This window comes from Halichoerus grypus, chromosome 11 (assembly GCF_964656455.1).
Source record: "Halichoerus grypus chromosome 11, mHalGry1.hap1.1, whole genome shotgun sequence".
NCBI classification, from domain to species: Eukaryota; Metazoa; Chordata; class Mammalia; order Carnivora; family Phocidae; genus Halichoerus; species Halichoerus grypus.
In genome coordinates, this window is record NC_135722.1 from 98,706,091 (window position 1) to 98,722,596 (window position 16,506).

General features: G+C 51.1%; 1 protein-coding gene across 1 annotated transcript; it reads left to right on the plus strand.

Annotated features, from left to right (window-relative positions):
• Positions 1 to 1,315: 1,315 nt before the first annotated feature.
• On the plus strand, positions 1,316 to 3,892 carry APOA4 (apolipoprotein A4). Its single transcript, XM_036081936.2, has 3 exons — positions 1,316 to 1,481; positions 1,852 to 1,978; positions 2,763 to 3,892. The coding sequence occupies exons 1-3, from the start codon at positions 1,433 to 1,435 to the stop codon at positions 3,733 to 3,735; spliced, it is 1,149 nt and encodes a 382-aa protein (XP_035937829.2). The 5' UTR covers positions 1,316 to 1,432; the 3' UTR covers positions 3,736 to 3,892.
• Positions 3,893 to 16,506: the final 12,614 nt, after the last annotated feature.

Below are 16,506 nucleotides of genomic sequence, written 5' to 3' on the forward strand. Positions count from 1 at the left end.
GCTGCTGGGAGGAGGGAAGAGCCGCTCCGGGGAGGGGAGAGCTCCCTGGTACTGGAAGCGACCGTGGGGGGTGCGGGCAGCAGAAGGCCTTCTAGCTGTCTTCGATCCCATGAGACATCAAGCCACTGCTGGAATATGAACCAGGGAGGCCTGATAAGTCAGGGTCAACACAACTGTGGTCTACGGGAGCCCAGCTTCGTGCCGGGCACTGCGCTCTCGCAGTGTGGGGGGGCCAACAGTGCCGTCGGTGGGATGCATCTGGTGGTCAGTGCAGGGGACGTGGTCCAGCAGAGCTACCCACGCTGACCAGGCTGCATTGTCTTCTTGGTGGATGGCTTTCTGTAATTGGGTGTACGACCTCGGTTGTAGAGAACATTAGACGTCCTATAGAAGACCTCCTGCCCCCCACCCTCGTCCCCTAAGAGGCTCAGGTCCTGCGATTCAGCATAGGCTGGCTGCTCCTGCCCAGGGAGTGTGGCTGGGCTGGGGGTGGGAATCAGGCTTCAGGCCAGCCGTTCTCCCTGCATGGGGCCCCCTGGGGTGAGCATTCTACTGGGCCTCCTGCCATGGTCCAAACCAGGAAAACAATACTATTATTAATAACAACAACTATCTGTAGTGCTAACTCTGCGTCAGGCGTTATACTACTCACACCATGAGCAGCCCCATGTTTTAAAGGAGAAACTGAGGCTCAGAGCTAGGCCAAGCTGAATCACGAGGCCCATGACCCAGCTAGGCCGTGGTGGGACAGGAAGCACACTTACAATGAACCCGTTCAATACAGGGCCCTTGCCCACTCCACCAAACTGCCCAAAGGCTTGCAAGAGCCCCCTCCTCCTGGGCACACCTGGACCAGAGCTTGCTGTCCGCAGCTGTGGCCCTGGGTGTCCCAGCCCAGTGTCTTGTGCTCTGAGATGGATGGAGTCAGAGTGGGGGATGTCGTGGGGCAGGGCTCTCTTCCCTGACGCAGACAGAGGAGGTGTGAACTTTGCCCTCCAAACCTGGCTCAGACCCAGAATTGCCAGCAGGGCCTCTGGGGCATTAGTCCCTGGCTCAGGGGTTCCCAAGGCCTCCTTTCTCCCACGGCTCATGGCTCCCCACCCTCCCTTCCATACTGGGTGGGGCACAAATACAGAACAGTGTCTTCTGAATGCTGCCCGAGCCCTGGTCAGCTGTCAGCTGCCACGTTGTCTTGGGTCACAAAAGTCCAAGAGGCCTCCTGGGCATGTGTCACCTTCCAGCGTGGAGTCACACTGGGGAGGGAGGTGGGGAGGGCAGCCTGGTGGGGGTTTAAATGTCTGGCTGGCTCCGAGGTTCAGTCAGTTCGGACAACAGCTCAGGTGAGCTGCCTGAGAGCCTCTCTTCTGGCCCCTTGACTCCAGGAAGGATCCAGTGCGGCACGAGGCTCTTCCAGCCCAGCGAGAAGCCCAGGATGTTCCCGAAGGCTGTGATCTTGACCCTGTCCCTGCTGGCTGTCACCGGTGAGTAGGAGTTGCCTTTGGATGGGGCTCTCGGGCAGGAGCCATCTGCTGCATCGAGTGGGCAGGGTGGAGAGTCTGGAGCCCAGGCAAGGGGACAGTTCCAAGTGCCTGTCACCCCCCAGCTGGACGCAGAAGGCTGCCCACCTGCCACGCGGTTCATAGGAGGGCTGGCCTCTTCCCAGCGTTCTGCCCACTGGCATTGGCGCTATCCCAGTTTTACACGCCCCTGTGGCTTTATAACGAGGGAAGCACAGAGGGGGAGATCAGCAGTTGCGCTCCCCCACCATCAGCCAGTCTGCAGCTCGGGGCTGGTGCAGAGGGGCAAGGAAGGAGATGGGTCCTCATGAATCACTCTCTGTTTCCTGCCTAGGTGCCCAGGCTGAGGTCAGTGCCGACCAGGTGGCCACGGTGGTGTGGGACTACTTTAGTCAGCTGAGCAACAATGCCAAGGAAGCCGTGGAACATCTCCAGAAGTCTGAGCTCACACAGCAGCTCAAGTAAGAGGGGCACGACTTGTGGGGCGGAGCTTCTTAAAGGCCATGCAATGTGTTGGCAAAGGCTGAGCTCAGAGGCCGGGGACCTGAGCTTAGGATACCCACTGCCCTGCCACTAACTTTCCCAGTGACCCTGAGGTCTCCAGATCTGGGATCCACATATCCAAACAGGGGGCTGGACTGATAATCCCTAAGGAATCTTCCTGCTTGAACTTTCTAGAGTGTGACAGATGGCCACATCCTAGCATTGAGAGTCATGGGAGAAAGGGAGGGAGGGAAATGTCATGGGAACTGGGTCCTAACACATTCCAGAAGGAGGGGTCCCTGTGAAGTCATGGGAAAGGAAGTGGGGATATTTGGGAAGCCTCTGAGGGTGGGCATGTGCAAGGAAACTAGTATTTCAAATCCCTAAAAGACTGGAAGAGGTCCAGAGCATAACATTCTATTAATGAATGTGATCTGGGTCCCAGCACACCTGAGCTGGGAAGGACTTCAAATCTGCCCTTTTTACTGTACAGGCAGGGGGAGGAGGGTGGGGGTGGGAAGCAAACTATTAGAGGTGGGTCCTGTGACTCAAGGTCAGGGGGAGAGTCAGAGATACAAGGTAATAACTTAGTCTATTACATCCACTCTCTCAAACCATGATCTACCTGTGAACTCAGTACCCCTGAACACTCACTCACCTGTCTCAGGCAGGTGTGTATGCGATGAGGGGTGTATAAGGAGACGAGGTCCGGGCACGTAATGCCAAGTGTAACGGTGGCCCCCTTGTGTCCTTCCCCTGCAGTGCCCTCTTCCAGGACAAGATTGGGCAAGTGAACACCTACACCGATAACCTGCAGAAGAAGCTGGTGCCCTTTGCCACGGAGCTGCACGAACGCCTGCGCAAAGACTCTGAGAAGCTGAAGGAGGAGATTCGGAAGGAGCTGGAGGAGCTGCGGGCCCGGCTGCTGCCCCATGCCAACGAGGTGAGCCGGAAGATTGGGGACAACATGCACGAGCTGCAGCAGCGCCTCGGGCCCTACGCAGAGGAGCTGCGCACCCAGGTCAACACTCACGCCGAGCGTCTGCGGAACCAGCTGACGGCCCATGCGCAGCGCATGGAGACCATGCTGCGCCAGAACGTGGACAACCTGCAGGCCTCCCTGACGCCCTACGCCGATGAGTTGAAGGCCAAGATCGACCAGAACGTTGAAGAACTCAAGGGGCACCTCACGCCCTATGCCGATGAGCTCAAGGTCAAGATCGACCAGAACGTGGAGGACCTGCGCCGCAGCCTGGCTCCCTATGCGCAGGACGTCCAGGAGAAGCTCAACCACCAGCTCGAGGGGCTGGCCTTCCAGATGAAGAAGAACGCCGAGGAGCTGGAGGCCAAGATCTCGGCCAACGCCAATGAGCTGCGGCAGAGGCTGGTGCCCGTGGTCGAGGTCGTGCGTGGCAAGCTGAGGGACAACACCGAGGAGCTGCAGAAGTCGCTGGCCGAGCTGAGCAGCCACCTGGACCGGCAGGTGGAGGAGTTCCGGCGCAACATGGAGCCCTACGGCGAGACCTTCAACAAAGCTCTGCTGCAGCAGGTGGAGGAACTGAGGCAGAAGCTGGGCCCCTATGCAGGGGATGTGGAAGACCACCTGAGCTTCCTGGAGAAGGATCTGAGGGACAAGGTCAACTCTTTTTTCAGCACCCTCGAGGAGAAAGAGAACCAGGACATGCTTGTGGCCGTCCCCGAACTGCAGCTGACCCCAGTCCCTTTAGAGAGCTGAGCTGTCCCTGGTGCTCACGCCCTCCCATGAACACCTGCCCTGCCCGGCCACCTGTCTGTCTGTCTCTCCCAACGCAGTTCTGGTACAAGCTTGAGGACTCATGTCCCATGGAAAATGACACTACCTCTCACTACTTAATAAAGCTGCTAAGAAACTAGTCCAGTCTGGTTGCAATGTGACTTCTCACTGTCGGTACGCCTGAGGTGGGACAAAACCACTGGCAAAGCTTAGCAGGGGCCTGCAGGGGAGGCTTGGAGGGACACCAGGGCTGGGGAGACGAGATTGCCAGAGGGGCGAGGGCAGGGTGTGCTGAGAGGGGTGGGGGGGTGCTCTAAGAGGAGGTGGAAAAAGACGTCACACGTTACCCAAAGACGAAATACGCAGCCCGCTTCTATTCACTTAGCCAACAGCTGTTTATCGAATGCCCTCAGTGGGGACGCCACTATTCTAGGCAGCAGGACAGTGAGCAAAAGAGCTTCTGCGGAGCATGGGTCTGACACTGTGCTTCACTCTGAGGGGGCCACGGAGGTAAGCTTGATGGGGTCCCTGGCTGTGACGAGCTCACAGCACGGTGCGGGAGACTGTCCCTCCTTCCATAAGCTCTTCTGGGCCTTTAAATTGACTTATTTATGTGAATTTTGGTTTATTCCACGCCATCCCACTCCCATTAGAGGATTGATTCATGCTTATTTCAGAAATGTCTTGACTGCTCGACCCACGGTCTCCAGAGTTCAGGAAAGCAGCCTAGAGACAGGGACCCTCAGGGCCTCAGAGCCCCCCTCAAGGAGGGAGTCCCAGAGAAGGGCCAGTTCAAGCTTTGTCTCAAATGACGACATCCTGACTGTTACCTCTGACCCCAAGTCTGCAAGTCCAGCTGAGCATCCCTTTCCTTCCCAGAGTGGGGCACCGGCTTTTTAGGGTTTTCCTCAAAGACACCCAGAACATGCCCGGGAGTAGGTTCTGGGGCCTCCATCCCTCTATCCCTCCATGCCTCCATCACAAGGTGCCCCCAGGACGGGGGCCCATAGACCTGGCCCACTCTGGTCCTGGTGTCAACCTGAGCACCTGCCTGTGGGGAAGGATTATGCTTGGAAATTAGGTGAACCTAAATTCAGATCCTGGCTTTTCCGCTCACTCCTGGGTGATTTGGGGCAGATCATTTGACCTCTTTTGGAAAATAGGGATGAGTTTTGTGGTGTTTGGTGGAACAGTGCATGCCAAACACTCAGCACAACATCGAGCAGAGTCCAGGAGCAACAACTGTTCACACGTGGCCGGGGTTGCTGCCTCGGCACCACAGAAACCCAAGACAAGTGATTTCCTCTCCCTGCTCACTCCTCCTCCCCTCTGTGCCAGGTCACACACGCCACGTGAGTCCAGGCCACCGGAGCTGGTCGAAGGCAGACCCCGGCGTCCTCCGGGCCCCAGCTGCTCTCGTTCTCACGCCCTGGGTCAGTAAGGCTGCTGCCGCCCCCCGCGCACCCGGCCCCCCCTCTGCACCCGCCCCCCCCCCCCCGCACACCCGGCCCCCCTCCGCACCCGGCCCCCCCCCCCCCCCCCCGCGCACCCGGCCTCCCCGCCCCCCCGCGCACCCGGCCCCCCCCGCGCACCCGGCCCCCTTGCAGGGCAGGAACCTACCTGTGAAGACGCCTTGACAACCCACCACTTGGAGGTTTACTGGCTGACTTTGGGGAAGGACCAACTAAACAAGGCACTAAAGGAAGTGGGGGCAGAGGGTGGACAGGTTTCTGAGCAGATCTGGAAACTTCAGAGATAGTGCCAGACCTCACATTAGGGCCACTGGTTGAGAGTTGCCTCTGGGATCCCTGGAGGCCTTAGTGTCTCCTGGAGCATGGTCCATAGTATGAGTCCTAGATAGTTACCCCCGCCCCTGGGCCTGCCTGCAGGTCTCGGAGGGTCCTGTCAGGGCCCTGGTCCACACTGGGTGAGGAGTGAGGAATGACGAATGCCTTCTCTCTCCTGCACCAAGACTTCTCACCTGGTCTCCAGGCTCCTGGGTCCCTGACCTGGCAGAGATCTGCCAGTGATGCCACGGCTTTTGGCTGCCCAGACTCTGAATCCCCCTTGCTTTGTTTGGGGAATTTCTTACCTCCCAGTCTTGGCGGGCGCTGGAGTCTGCCTTCCATGAGAGATGCTGAGCCTCTTGCCACCCAGCCCCCCTTCCTCTGGGGGGTGGCATGGGGCTACGCTCAGCAATCAGATGTCAAAACCCCAGACTCAGAATAAGGCCGGAATGCAGAAAAAAGGAGGGTGGAGAATCCTTTCTGGAACAAGCAGGGCAGTAGCCACCCCTTTGCAGCTGGGCCGGAGCCTCAGTCCGGGGCCGGTGCGGGCGGTCGCTGCCAGGCGTGCCGGGCTGGCCCAGCTCAGTGGTGGCAGCAGGCTTGTCCCTAGGGGTCTCATTTTGGGGAGTCCTCTTGGCCATGTTTCTCCCTTAGCTTTCCTCATTCTTATTAAGTTTCCAATACTCTAGTTTTCCTCAAAGTTTCCAGAAATATCAATTAAACTCATTTTCTGCTCATATCTCCCACAGTAGGTTTCTGTGACAAGCAATCCAGAACCTTGATCGACGTGTTCCTTTTCTCTTGCAGTGTTTTCTCCCGCTTTGGTCCTTGGAAGCTGTGCTCCCATCCCTGGCCTGTTCCCGTCGGTCCCGTTGGTTTCTCTGAGACATAACTTATCAGTCCTTGTTAGGGCTGGTTCCATCCTTGAAGGAAAGCTATCTTGCTCTGTTCTAAGCTGGTGTGTGGGACTGTGTCTCCATCAACCCAAGGGACGTCTCTAGCATCTAAGACAGTTGGACAGCCGTGCCCAGCTTGGGCAGCCAGCCCCATCCACCCTTTCCATAGGTGCTCTGACAACCGGGCTCAGGTCTCTCGTGAGCTCCTGAGTTCAAGAAGCTCTGATTTGGTTTGGGGAATCTGTTTATGAGAAGAAGTGCAAGCTCTTTTAAGCAAACGAAAGCAAGGCTCTGAATATTATGCATTATACCACCCCGTTAAGAAACACATATGTGTATTTGTATGTGAATGTGTAAGGAGGTAAAAAGTCTCTTAGGTCAACAGCTAGACCTGGAATTCTCGTCAGAGAGAGAATCGTATTTGGTGGTCCATGCTGCCTGTTAAAGAGGAAACACTGGGGAATCGGCTAGAAGGAAACAGATGGCTTCAGCTGTCCCGTGCATTCCCTGTACAGGTGTTTGAGGTGGTCACAAACAGTAGGAAAGGAGGGGAGGCCACAGAAGGGAAAATAGGGAATAAAAGAGGAGGCTAAAATTCCACCCCCCCCAAAAAAATGATGGCCAATGAAGACTGTCCAGGGATAGAAGGTCAGAACAGAGGCATGGCAATAAAGTGATGCTCTGTGCTCACTAGTGCTAGGTGTTTTTAAAAAACACAGTATAGGTACCACATCGACTCATATAATCCTCACAACAAACTGTGACATCAAAGATGCAGACGGGGAAAAGGCAGTTCAGAACAGTGGAGGTACATCTAGCAAGTGGTGCAATTGAGATTCGAACCTGGGCCATCTGGCTACAGAGCTATACCTTTAATTCCCAGGCCATGGTTCCTCTAAGGTGAGCCCAGCATAGTGAGAGAAGTGTAAGCCCTGCCGAGAACCTCCGTAGCGCAGCGGGTCCCACCACGCAGCGGGCAGGTGGGTCGTGCCGGCTCACGTTCGAATCCCCATAACCGGTTTACGGGGAAGAAAAAATCTGAAAGCTTAGGTGGTAAATTCATCAGGGCTCATCTCAGAAAGGTGAGGTTTTGCTTTCCGCTTTATATATTTTATATAGTATTTGGGATTTTAAGATACTATTCAGGATTACTTGTGGGTTTTTTTTTTTTTTTTTAATTTATTTGACAGAGAGAGAGAGAGACAGCCAGAGAAGGAACACAAGCAGAGGGAGTGGGAGAGGGAGAAGCAGGCTTCCCGCAGAGCAGGGAGCCCGACGCGGGGCTCGATCCCAGGACCCTGGGATCATGACCCGAGCCAAAGGCAGACGCTTAATGACTGAGCCACCCAGGCGCCCCTACTTGTGGTTTTATATATATGTGTGTATATATATATAACATAAAATTTGCCATTTTAACCATTTTTAAGTATACAATTCAGGGACGTTAATTACATTCACAATGTTGTACAATCAGCACTGCTATCTCCCAAATGTCTTTATCGTCCCAAACAGGAGCTCTGTATCCACTAAGCAATTCCCCATTACCATCCCCCAATATCTATCCTTTTGTGTCTGGCTTCTTTCACTTAACATAATGTTTTCAAGGTTCATCCATGCTGTAGCCTGGACCAGAATATCTTTCCTTTTTAAAGGCTGTATAATATTCCACTGTGTGTTTAGACCACGTTCTGTATGTCTGCTCATCCACTCATGGACTCTTGGATCGTTTCCACCCTTTGGCTGTTGTGAATAATGCTGTTATGTGTAGAAATATCTCAAGTCCCTGTTTTCAGTTCTCCTGTGTGTATATCCAGAATTGGAATTGCCAGATCACATGGTAATTCAGAACTACTCCAGGACCCAGGCTTTACCATGTAGCAAGCCCGAAGCACCTAAACCCAGAAGAACCAAGTTCTAGAGGCCCCTGTGAGTGTGCGGCTGGGGGTGCTTCCTGGTCCTTGGTGCAGCCCACATCAATATCTCCCCGAGCAGGACTCCGAGAGCCCAGCCCAATCTCAGGCCTGAAGCTCCCCCAGGTACCTCTGGCTCCTCAGGTAACCTGGACGTCTCTACGGGCATGGGTCAGTGCCCCCAAAGGGGTGTCAGCCAGCACTGATGTGGGCCAGGCTGAAATCCTAGCCACACACCCACACCCATCCCCGAAGCTCAAAGGTCAGAAGTCATCTGAAAACATCAAAGGGGTCACTACCCCCAAGGTGTCTGGTGTATGGAACGGCCCCGATTAGGGAGAAGAAAGCCCAGCAAGGCCAAGGAAGGGTGTGGGGGTCTGTTCTCCTCCCGTACCCACAGGGCCTGCTGCTGTGGAAGGATCGTCCCAGCTCGGTTGAAAGCAGCTCCTGCCTGGGAATGCTGTGTTCTCTTGGTGTCATCGTAGGACACCCTGTGCTCCCAGAATGGAGAGCACAGGCAGGGGAATGCTCTGGGGAGAGAAACAACAAGTGTGGGGTTATCTGGGGACTTCTGTGTCTGAGAGCACGGAGGACAGAACCACGGTTATCTGCTGTGTGACAAGTGGCTGATGATGGAGGGGCAGTCAGAGACCCCAGCATTGCCCACATCAGAGGGGTGAGGATTTGGGCAGCTGGTTCTGAGATGGGAAGTGAGGGATGTGAGCTGGGACCTATGCCCCAAATCACAGGCCATGAGGTTTGGAAGGAATCGCCTTGTCTCTCAGTCCAATTCCTTGATACCATCTCTAACACATGAACACGACTCTTCACTAACAGGTACCCCATTCTTTTTTCCCATTCTTTTATCCAGCTTCCTGCCTGGCTCCAAGGTTGATCCTCCTCTCTGGCTCATGCCCTGCATGGTCTCTCTCATAGCAAGAGGGCTGACCCATGTGATCAAGAGGCTACTGTGGAAGTCATGGTGTATGACCCCCAAGGCTGGGTCATCAAGGGCACTGTGGTTTCCACCTTGCTCTCCCCTGGATCATTGATGCTGAGGGGTGATAGGGAGGAAGAGCCACCCCTCCTCAACAGCCAGCACCCACTTGCCGGCCACATGAGTGAGCCACATTGGAAACAGATGCTTGGCCAGGCCTTCGGATGACTATAGCCCCAGCCAACATCCCGCCTGCAACCTCGTGATAGACCCTGAAGCAGAACCACACAGCCTCTCGCCACACACCCAGAGGAACTGTGAGGGATCCTATGATGTTAAGCTTTGGGGTGATTTGTTATGCAGAATAGCTAACTGATACACATGCCTCGCACAGTGCCTGGCACCCGGTCAGCTGTTGAATGAATGGGTCTTGCTCAGTATCTGAACACCTCCACTGACAGCCAACTTACCATCTTCCCAGACAATTGATTTTATCTTTGAACAACTCTGTTACAGATTATCAAAATTACACTTGTTCTCTCTCAGTATGGCTTTGGTAGTATCTTTATTCCTCTTGTGAACCATGGAATAATTATAATCCCTTTACATATACATTCTCCCCACAGGCAATCTACCCGGACACCCCTTTCATGAAACCCCAAACCTTGTGGACAAAATTGAGCCAGAGATGTGCCATACTTCACAGCGGCCTTGGGATGAACCATCTCGGTTGGTTTCTGAGAGGGCGGAGGTTTTGCCGATCTTGCTTATTCTCCTATGATCAGTGCTTAGCACAATGGCTAGAACTTAGTAGGTGCACAATAAATATTTGTTGAATAAACTAACGCATTCAGTGAATCTTTGTTTCATGTTCAGTTGCACAGGACAGGTATATTCACCTTTACCAGGTAATGCTGAGTTGTTTTATAAGCTGATCACACCCTTTTTCTTTATCTCTTCCAATAATAGGAAACTTCTGGACAAGCCTTCCAATTTTCTTATCTTTTCTCTCATGTCTTCCTGCTCTGTATGCTCTATTTTCTGGGAGACTTCTTCTCCCTTTATTCAGTTTTTTTGTTTCTGCAATCACATGTTTATTTATTCATTTAGTTTTTAAAAGATTTTATTTATTTATTTGTCAGAGAGAGAGAGGGAGAGTGAGTGAGCACAAGCAAGGGGAGTGTCAAGCAGAGGGAGAAGCAGGATCCCCGCTGAGCAAGGAGCCCAATGTGGAACTCCATCCCAAGACCCCGGGATCATGACCTGAGCTGAAGGCAGATGCTTAACCGACTGAGCCACCCAGGCATCCCCGCAATCACATGTTGAATTTGTAAGAGCTTTTAAAACATTCTGTGAAGTTCTTTGATCATATCCTGTTCTAGTTTGATCAGTGTAATATATTTAACTCTCTGATGATATTCATGGTATTTTTAAGTGTTCTTTCTGTATAGCTATTGTTTTCTTCAAGTTCTTCTTTAAATGTTTGGTTTGTTTTGGGTCTCTATCTTTCACATTAGGACCTGTCCTCAAATGACTGGTAATCTTTGCTTGTCTGCTTAAATTTAAGAGTGGGGATTTTAAAGCTGATGTGAAGCTCCAAGTACATGAGTGGTACTTGTTGATTGTGAGCATCACTGTAGGGTGATACAGTGGGATGTTTAGTTGGGGAACCCCTAACATAAAAGGATTTAGGTATTTCCTTTTGAGTTGGTCCTGTGTCCTTCGGAAGTTTCTCCCATTCTTCTGCCTGGAGGGTAAAGGCTGGAGACCAGTGTTCTTGGGGCTAAATGGAAGGAGCAGGATGGGGCTCAGCGTTCAGAGGGCATCCTCTGGTTTAATCCCTCTATTTCTAGTATGGCAACCCTGTTCTCAACTCTGCCTGGCATTCTTTCCCTTTTCAGAAAATAAACCTCCAGTCTTCTGCCAAGGTGAGCTAAGGGAGCTAAAGTTTCGCCTGCTTTTTAAAATAATTTCAACTAGGAGCACCTGGGTGGTTCAGTCGTTCAGCTGCTGCCTTCAGCTCAGGTCATGATCCCAGGGGCCTGGGATCGAGCCCTGCGTCGGGCTCTCTGCTCAGTGAGGAGTCTGCTTCTCCCTCTCCCTCTGCCTGCCGCTCCCCCTGCTTGTGCTCTCTCTCCCTCTCTGTGTCAAATAAATAAAATAAAATCTTAAAAAAAATAACTTCAACTAATCTTTCATATTTGATAACACCCTCCTCATTCACCTTTACTTTTAGTGGTAACTGGTGCCTTGAGTTCAGGGCTGTTATGTATGGCCGTGCAAGTTGTGCACTGCCCAATTCCAAGGGCACCTTTCTCACACTGTAGACATTATGGAACTGTATATTTATTATGACAAATTTCTGGCAGATAGCAATAATGTGTCTCGAGAATGGGGAGGTTAGTTCTAATTCACACACAGGTGCAACATGGACTAGCTGCGGATTTACTACAATTCCTTAAGCCTTTCGTGAATTCAGTGCAAGAAATCAGGTTGGAGCTCATCTTTCCCCACTGCCAACTTAAGATCAGCTCTCTTAGTCCTGCTAGTTGCAACTGGTCTGCCTGTTTTCTAGCTTTACAATTTTGCTGGCATCTTTTCTTCTGTTCTTGCTCCTATGGGTCCCCATCTTTTCTTAAACAAAACAAAGCAAAAAACTCTTTACTGTAGTTTGAGGGAGGTTTCAGAAAAAAAATGAAATCAGATACATGCATTCAGTTTGCCATGTTTATCTGGAAGTCCACAAAAGTAGCACAGATGGAAGATGGAAGATCATTGAGGGTTTTGTGGTGCATTCATTCCTCTAGAGTCTAAGCCACTGGTTCCGACCTACCTGGGAGGTCTTGTGTGTTTCTGCGAACGGTTTGTGAATATGAATGTACCTGTCCAGAAAATGTTCTTCTATTTAAAAATGTGTGTCAAGGAAATAACCATGGAATGCATGTATTTAGCTATCAAGATGTTCATTGCAATGCTGCTTTAAAAATTAAAAACAAAACAATGAGATTGTTAATTTATGGTACGTCCATACTCATCGCCACTGAAAATCAGATTGTGAATGAACATTTATCAACATAGATGTAGACGTATGATCTACTCTTGAAATGATAAATCAGGTCACTAAATAGCGCGATCCTATAAAAATAAATCGTCCAAAATGTATGCAAATATATGCCTAGATAAAAAAAATATGGAAGAAGGAGCTCTTGGGTGGCTCAGTTGGTTAATTGTCTGCCTTCGGCTCAGGTCATGATCCCAGGGTCCTGGGATCAAGTCCCACATGGGGCTCCCTGCTCGGCGGGGAGCCTGCTTATCCCTCTCCCTCTGCTGCTCCCCCTGCTTGTGCTCTATCTCAAATAAATAAATAAAATCTTAAAAAAAAAAACTGTACTCTTTTAAAAAAATATGGAAGAATATACAAGAGCTGATGGTGGAAATGTGGGTGATTATATATATTTTTGCTTCTCTATATTTTATACTTTTCTACGTTATACTCTTTTAAATATTAACAAAATAAAAAGCTCCTGATGTAAGTTAATATTTTAATAGACAGGACTTCCTACTCAAACATGTCAGACATTCTTGATCCCAGCCATAGATCTGGTCAGACCACCAGAAGCTTAGATATTTGGGCTACCTCACCTTGATCTGATGCAAAATTGCCATTGGTCAGGGACTTTTGGATACAGCTCTAAGGGCCCTGTATATAAAGTCCCATAGAGATATTCAATTAGCTACTCAGTGTTTGGAAAAGCTTTATTTTCCCTCTGAGTCTGGTGTGCTTCCTTCTTCTGATGATGACAATTATGTCACTTACTGAATTTCCCTCTTCATAGGTTTCCACAAAACCCAAAACCAATGTGAAAGTGAACGATTACAACTTTGTCATCTGTTATGGCCTCTGTGGTTGTGTCTTTTAGGTCTTGTGCTTTGTCAGGTTCTCAGATTTTCTGCTATTATTTTTATTTTCACTGGTTCTAAGGGTCTCCTCCTTCCATCATCATGATCATCATCTAAATTTTCACTGCCAGTAGCCTCAAATCTTTGGCGATGAAAAAGGATATATGTAAACAAAACCCAAACAAATAAATAACCAAAACTCTTATCTCTGTTGGCATGCCATCACTGTGCTGACTCAGAGTGTGCCCGGGACATTTTGTGGCGTTAGAGTCCACATCACTGGCCCCACCTGGCTGTTACGCCATCAGCAGTTGTTTCTGACACAAACATCTCACTGTGGGGCATCTCTCAGTCGTGATGGGTCATGGACTGCAGAGGGTAAACAGGCCATCGTGACAAGGCTAAAGACCTAAGGACCTGTTGCTCTGGCCGTAGCTAGAGCTGGTTCTATCTCTGCAGGGACAGGAGAGGAGGGGGACTGAGGGGGCCTGTTAAGTGTGAGATGGGACGAAGAGGGAGAGGTGGACTCCACTCCCCATGGTAACTTGAGAGCTATTCCTGGACTTGGCTGTCCTTCCCCTGGCTGGCTCTGAGCTACTGTTCCTGTGTCCATATCAACTTACACATGGACCCTGGCTTCCCTGTATTTCAACAGCCCTCTTTCTCCCAAACCATAAACCCCTTGGGGTGAGGGGGCAGGACCTGGCTTTCTTCTGAGCACGGTGGGTTCCTGGCTTCTCCCAGTAAGGAGGGTAGAGGCTCTGTTGTGGTTCCGGTCCCCAGAGCAGGGTTCTCTCATCCTGAGCATGGCTGACGTATTGGAGATACATGGTGATGGAGATGGTGTATTGAGCGTGGACTCCAGAGACAGACAGACCTGGGATTCGCGCAGGGCAAGACCCTGAGCAAGTTACTGAATCTTTCTGAGCCTCAGTTTCTCTGTAAGTAAAATGAGGATAACAGTATCTACCTCGGAGCATTACAGGTGATAAAGGTTAATACCGGGCACATGGCAGGTGTTCAATAGAGGGGTCATTGTGATCACGTTTTTCAAATCCTACTGGGCCCGACTCTGAGGGCAGAGAGACTTGCAGGTATGCCCAGGCTACTTTTCCAGGCTTCTCTGCTGCTGAGAGCTGGCCAGACCGAATCCTTCACTGTTTTCTACCCCCCAACTACAATTGCATAGCTTCCTGCCTCCACGCCTTTACCCCTGGCATGCCTGCCGCTTCTTCACTTCCTCACCCTCTGGAACAAACCCCTCTGTGTCTTCAGCCTCACCTAGGGCATGCCCTCCACTCCCTGGCCTTTGCTGGCACCTGGTCTTTGCTCAGGACACCTGGTTCCCCTGTGGCCCTCCTTGATGGGGGCTGATGATCCTCAGGCCTGGTTGCTGTTTCCAGATCACTAAATCTTTGAGGCTGGTTCTGTCTGGCTCTGTTCCTAACTCACCCTGGTTGCTGATTTCCACATTCACTGAGCCTTGGCCGCCTGGTTCCTAGTGGAGCATCTATCTCTTCTCCGGGGAGCTCGCCTTCGTCCTGGAGACATCAAAAAAAAAAATCCATGTGGAACACGTGACCAAACACCTCCCCTCTCAACGGATTGACCTCAATTTCTCTATCCTTTTCCTCCGACTCATTTCAGGTGACCAGACACGTGTGCGCTGGGGGACCTGGAGCAATTCTGCCTCTGGCATGTTTCTCTCAAACATTCCCCGGGGCTGTGCACCATGCACATGGGGCTCTGTTTTCTCACTGCTTCCCTCGCCGCCCTCTTGGGCTCTGGCCTCACCCTCCATCCTGCCCAGTGCCTCAAGTCTCCTGACATTCCCTGGGCCCCCGGACCCCCTTGTCTTTTTCGTTCCTCTGGTAAAACCTCATTCAGAATAAAGCAGACTTCTGCTTTTCCAGTTCACCTTGTGGAGCCCGGTTAGAGAAAATCCTGCTCTGATTTATGCTGCTGTGAATTCAAGGCCTCCGGCTTTCGGTGGGCCCGTGGCTAGAGTCCGGTCAGCCTTCTGGGAGTTCCCGCTCAATTCTCTCTCCCGTTCCCCAAAGCAGCTACCCCAGGGCCACTCAGTCCCCTTCCTTTCTTCACTTCTGCTCAGGGCTCCACAGCCCAGGTTTTCTTTTTTTAAGATTTTATTTATTTATTTGCCAGAGAGAGAGAGCGTGAGCACAAGCAGGGGGAGCGGCAGAGGGAGAGGGAGAAGCAGGCTCCCCGCCGAGCAGGGAGCCCGATGCGGGGCTTGATCCCAGGACCCTGGGATCATGACCTGAGCTGAAGGCAGGCGCTTAACCGACTGAGCCACCTAGGCGTCCCTCCATGGCCCGGCTTCTGCATCCGCCGGCCCACTGCCTCGCTTCTGTGGGGCTCACGGGAGCCTCTCACATACAAAACCCCAGAGGACCTCTTGCTTCTTCTTTTTAAAATCTTATAATGGACTGTTTCAAGCATACATATAAGTACATAGGATAGTATGGCTAATACCCAGGCACCCCTTACCAAGATTTGACAAATACTGATGCTTATGTCTTAGAATTTTTTTTTTTTTTGATATTTTATTTATTTGCCAGAGAAAGAGAGAGAGCACAAGCAGGGGAAGCAGCAGAGGGAGAAGGAGAAGCAGGCTCCCCACTGAGCAGAGAGCTCGATGCCGGGCTCATTCCCAGGACCCTGGGATCATGACCTGAACCGAAGGCAAGACGCTGAACCGACTGAGCCACCCAGGCGCCCTGTCTTAGAATCTTTCCTCGAAGAAACAAAATGTGGTAGACAGAGCCCAAGTCCTTGCTGTTCTCCCTGCCCACCCCATCTATTTGCTTTCCCTCCCCAAGGCCATCATGAGCCCGAAGATGGTGAGTCTGCTTTCCACCCACAGGTTTATTCTATTATATGTATTTTTGGAACCAAATTCATGAGCAGTGCTGTTTCACATGCTGTAAAAATTCATGTAAACAGTATAAAATTATTTGTATCCTCTTGCTATTTGCTTTCTTTCACTTTACATTACGCTTTGGGGATATATCCATCTCTCTCTATAATGTGTTCATTGTTACCAGCGAATGTAGTACTTCATTCTGTGAATGTACCAGAATTTACTCATCCATCTATTGATGGACATTTAGGGTGTTTTCCGTTTTTTTGTTTTTTCAATTTATTTTATTATTATTATTTTGCTATTACAAATAATACTTGGATTTCCCTTGAGGCCTAGTATGTACTAAATTATGGTAAGGATTCTGTATTTCCTGAGGTACAGGTTCTTATATAGATCGAGTTTGTGGCCTATTGTTCACATCTTTTATTTTTCTGTGATT

Bases quoted from the DNA above. Each gene is read 5' to 3' on its own strand.
- APOA4 (XM_036081936.2), top strand. From the start codon at position 1,433: ATGTTCCCGAAGGCTGTGATCTTGACCCTGTCCCTGCTGGCTGTCACC. The intron at 1,482-1,851 runs GTGAGTAGGAGT...TTTCCTGCCTAG, and splicing joins GTCCCTGCTGGCTGTCACCG to GTGCCCAGGCTGAGGTCAGT. The intron at 1,979-2,762 runs GTAAGAGGGGCA...CTTCCCCTGCAG, and splicing joins GAGCTCACACAGCAGCTCAA to TGCCCTCTTCCAGGACAAGA.